At 40.8% G+C, this 4766-nt stretch overlaps 1 protein-coding gene across 1 annotated transcript; it reads right to left on the reverse strand.

Moving 5' to 3' along the window:
• Window positions 1–205: 205 nt before the first annotated feature.
• Window positions 206–3962, reverse strand: LOC146686406 (cathepsin L-like peptidase). The gene is made up of 7 exons (XM_085442115.1): window positions 3863–3962; window positions 3470–3612; window positions 3061–3258; window positions 2750–2941; window positions 2285–2450; window positions 2059–2164; window positions 206–305 (listed from the first exon to the last, which is right to left on the reverse strand). The coding sequence occupies exons 1-7, from the start codon at window positions 3960–3962 to the stop codon at window positions 206–208; spliced, it is 1005 nt and encodes a 334-aa protein (XP_085298241.1).
• Between the last annotated feature and the right edge of the window lie 804 nt (window positions 3963–4766).

The following is a 4766-nucleotide window of genomic DNA, read 5'->3' on the forward strand; positions in this document are numbered from 1 at the left end:
CACCATAAAAAAGATACTGTCTTATAACTCAGTTAATTTAGATAAAACTAAAAAACTAATACCCATAACCACGATCCTATAGTAAGCTGTAGTGTACTGTAAAAACATACCGTTTGATTATCAGAAGTTACGTATGCTTAAATGGTATTTTAAGTAATTGTTTGTCAAATAAGGACAAAATGAGGATGCGTTTACTCCCACCTCATTAGACCAGAGGGCAGATTCCTCGAGTGGCAATCCCACACTGGTTGTACTTGTTCCTGCTCATCTTAATGTATCCCATCTCTCCCCATCCAAGTCCCCAGCTACAGAAAGAAACAAATTAACAACATTTAGCAGCTACAGTGGGGCAAAAAAGTATTTAGTCAGCCACCGATTGTGCAAGTTCCCCCACTTAAAATGATGACAGAGGTCAGTAATTTGCACCAGAGGTACACTTCAACTGTGAGAGACAGAATGTGAAAAAAAAATCCATGAATTCACATGGTAGGATTTGTAAAGAATTTATTCGTAAATTAGGGTGGAAAATAAGTATTTGGTCACCTCAAACAAGGAAAATCTCTGGCTCTCACAGACCTGTAACATCTTCTGTAAGAAGCTTTTCTGTCCCCCACTCGTTACCTGTATGAATGGCACCTGTTTGAACCCATCATCTGTATAAATGACACCTGTCCACAGCCTCAAACAGTCAGACTCCAAACTCCGCCATGGCCAAGACCAAAGAGCTTTCGAAGGACACCAGGAAAAGTATTGTAGACCTGCACCAGACTGGGAAGAGTGAATCTACAATAGGCAAGCAGCTTGGTGTGAAAAAATCAACTGTGGGAGCAATCATCAGAAAATGGAAGACATACAAGACCACTGATAATCTCCCTCGATCTGGGGCTCCACGCAAGATCTCATCCCGTGGGGTCAAAATGATCATGAGAACGGTGAGCAAAGATCCCAGAACCACACGGGGGGACCTGGTGAATGACCTGCAGAGAGCTGGGACCAAAGTAACAAAGGTCACCATCAGTAACACACTACAACGGCAGGGAATCAAATCCCGCAGTGCCAGACGTGTTCCGCTGCTGAAGCCAGTGCATGTCCAGGCCCGTCTGAAGTTTGCCAGAGAGCACATGGATGATACAGCAGAGGATTGGGAGAATGTCATGTGGTCAGATGAAACCAAAGTAGAACTTTTTGGTATAAACTCAACTCGTCGTGTTTGGAGGACGAAGAATACTGAGTTGCATCCCAAGAACACCATACCTACTGTGAAGCATGGGGGTGGAAACATCATGCTATGGGGCTGTTTTTCTGCCAAGGGGACAGGACGACTGATCCGTGTTAAGGACAGAATGAATGGGGCCATGTATCGTGAGATTTTGAGCCAAAACCTCCTTCCATCAGTGAGAACTTTGAAGATGAAACGAGGCTGGGTCTTCCAACATGACAATGATCCAAAACACACCACCCGGGCAACAAAGGAGTGGCTCCGTAAGAAGCATTTGAAAGTCCTGGAGTGGCCTAGCCAGTCTCCAGACCTCAACCCCATAGAAAATCTGTGGCGGGAGTTGAAAGTCTGTGTTGCTCGGCGACAGCCCCAAAACATCACTGCTCTCGAGAAGATCTGCATGGAGGAATGGGCCAAAATACCAGCTGCTGTGTGTGCAAACCTGGTAAAGACCTATAGTAAACGTTTGACCTCTGTTATTGCCAACAAAGGTTATGTTACAAAGTATTGAGTTGTATTTTTGTTATTGACCAAATACTTATTTTCCACCCTGATTTACGAATAAATTCTTTACAAATCTTACCATGTGGATTCATGGATTTTTTTTTCACATTCTGTCTCTCACAGTTGAAGTGTACCTCTGGTGCAAATTACTGACCTCTGTCATCATTTTAGGTGGGGGAACTTGCACAATCGGTGGCTGACTAAATACTTTTTTGCCCCACTGTAAAGCTCACACTTCATGTTCATGTATACGTATCTGTGTATCACCTCTCAGTGAATATTGTAAAGAATGAAATGAACTAATTAAAATATGAGCATCACATGTGGGTATTTACCTGTTCTTGACCAGCCAGTAGTCGTGTCCAGTCAAAGTACCATAACCTACAAGCAGCACAGCATGGCCCAAACGTGTGCTGCTGCAGGCCGGCTCATCATACAATCCTGTAAATACATGTCAATCAGACTTACAGGTATAAAGAATAAATTAAGCACCTTCAATTTCTTTTTCTATTTGAAGATATTTTTCTTGGTACTTTCCCCAAAGTGTGTCAATGTCTGCACCTGAATGGTAGAGTTGAAACGATCGATGAGAAGCATCAATGGACACAGATATCGGTCCAAAGGTAGCCACAGCAGACTTCAGTGCAGCTTCATCAGAGTTACTCACATGAACATAGCTAGTGCATTTGGCACCAATAGCATTGGGGTTGTAACGGCATAGTCCATCCTAATTGAGAGAAAATATGTTATAATTTACTATAATTTACTATACTAGATTGAATTGTATTTGAAAGAAGTACAGTAAGTAGTAAGTAGTACTACTTTACAAGTCTTGGAACTACTATATATTTTAGCCAGAAACCATCATGACTACCACCGTCTGAATGAGCACATGGCGGTTTCAACTTTGATATTTAGCAAGATGATCATAGTCAGGTAATGAACACCTGAAAATGTACGTTCAAAGATTTTGTTTTAGGAGATCTGGTGTGACAGCAGGTTTTTGAGACATTGCTGTCTAATTACCCTAGCCTCATAAGGGTAGGACGCCTCAGTGTCAATTCCTCCATTGTATATAATGTAGTGAAAAGCCTGGTATGACAAGCCTCCTTGGCAGCCGTGGTTCCCAAAGCTGCGAGAGCAGTCCACCAACTGCTGTTCACTCAGAGACACCAATTTTCCTGTCTTCCTGAAGTGCTGACCCTCCAGTGCACCAGTCTGCAATAAACATGAGTTCATCTTAATCCAGAATATATAGCTGATTATACAATATAATTAAGTTGAGCAACGTTTGCCAAATTACAACAAGTAGAGAACACTAAGTTATATGTACTGACTGCACTGAAGGCCCAGCAGGAGCCACACTTCTTCTGATCCTTGACATCAGTGACATATCCCTTTTCTCTCCAGTCAACAGTGTCGGGCAGATCAATATCTTCAGGTAGCCGGAGAAACGCAGAACCATTGTGAGGCAAGGAAACATTGAGGGAACCAAGGCAGCCCTGGGAAATCAGGTGCTTGTATTCCTCATTTTCCTAATAATAATAATAATAATACATTTTATTTGAAAGCGCCTTTCAGAACACTCATGGACACTGTACATGGTAGAATAATAAAAGCAACATAATAACATAACATAATGAAGAAGGACTTTTTTTTTTCTTTTCAAATATCATTTTTGCAATCAAAATTTAAATGTTTTTAAAAAGGATTAAACATAACTGGCACATGTTTTTCCGTACATACCATGTCAGCAAAGTAGGTCATACCGAGGCGGTATGACTTGAAACCCTGGTCTGCTAATATGTTGTGAATTAGCACAAATTCACGGTTGTTGAGCCAGATCTGCTTCCGATGAGCCTCCTCTGATGGAGAGTCATAGGACTTTTCTGCCAGTTGGAAAATGAAAAAATCATAAAGAGAACAAAGGAATTATGAATAAAGAATAAAAATTGAATTTCTGGTAAGAGATACCCTTTTATTCCTTTTAAACTTTTCTATAAGCAAACGTAAGGGTTAGTTCACATTTTTTCTCAGAATTTGAGGTTTACTAAGCATATTTTAAAGACCACAAAACATGAACAACAGCATTTCACCCAAGGCTAAACTAAAAGAGGAGAAAAGGGTCTACTGTCTCACCAAACTTGAGCTTCCATGCATGAAACTCCAGATCTCCAAGAGAGATGCTGGCACAGCTGGTCACAGCCAAAAAAGCAGTAACAACTAGAAGCAACTTCATCTTGATTGAAGACAAGCAGAAAAATACAGATCCTTTTGTCTTGCAGAAAACCACACAAAATGTTGCAAAGATTGAGGTTAAGCCAGTTCGGGCTTGGGTACTGTAGTTCTGTATCAGAGAAACAGAGTTCCTATATGGCTAACTATAATAGTTGTATTCCAGTTTGGTGACTCACAACAGTTCAAAAACATAGTGAAAGAATTTCAGGTGCAGTAAAAGGTGGAGCTATACATTTGGAGAAGGATCACATGATGTTTGCATGATGTCACTCTTTTAACAAAAGTTTTCTTCCTTTCAGCTGATTAGGTATTAGTTATGTCATGACAATCACAAATTTAACAATCCAATCAGAGAACAGGTGGGTTTGGCTGTTGGTGGGGTGCTTTACTGAGCTTCAGGTCCTGGAGGAATAAATGCCCTTCCACCCCATCGACATGTAGCACTGAGAATGGACATGAATACTGAGTGGTCAAGATCAGGTAAAACCCCTTTCAAATTTTAAGGTTTTACAGTGTTCTTAAAATGAGGTAACCACAACCTCATATGAGCTACAAAACATAACATGTTACACCATGTCATTATTTCTTTAACAAAAAATGTGCAAAATGCTGAAGCACATTGTGTGCAAAGGCTAAAGTATATGCTTACTTACCACCCTTACATGCCTCCCTACAGAGGAGGCTCTGGCCTTTTACAAGTGTACAGTGGAGAGCATCAAGAGCCTGAAAAATAATTTTAAAGTAAACACATTGATTGCTCATTTACGCCTTACATGCCTCTGCTTAGACTTTCAGACTGCCCTCT

The sequence above is a fragment of the Copadichromis virginalis genome, linkage group LG19 (assembly GCF_057382275.1).
Source record: "Copadichromis virginalis isolate Kocher_CV1m ecotype Utaka linkage group LG19, C_Virginalis_male_GT1.1, whole genome shotgun sequence".
NCBI lineage: Eukaryota > Metazoa > Chordata > Actinopteri > Cichliformes > Cichlidae > Copadichromis > Copadichromis virginalis.

Coding starts and splice junctions, on each gene's coding strand:
- LOC146686406 (XM_085442115.1), bottom strand. CDS start 3,962: ATGAAGTTGCTTCTAGTTGTTACTGCTTTTTTGGCTGTGACCAGCTGT. Junction 3,613..3,862: donor TGCATGGAAGCTCAAGTTTG/GTGAGACAGTAG, acceptor TCCAACTGGCAG/AAAAGTCCTATGACTCTCCA. Junction 2,451..2,749: donor CCTACCCTTATGAGGCTAGG/GTAATTAGACAG, acceptor TCTCTCAATTAG/GATGGACTATGCCGTTACAA.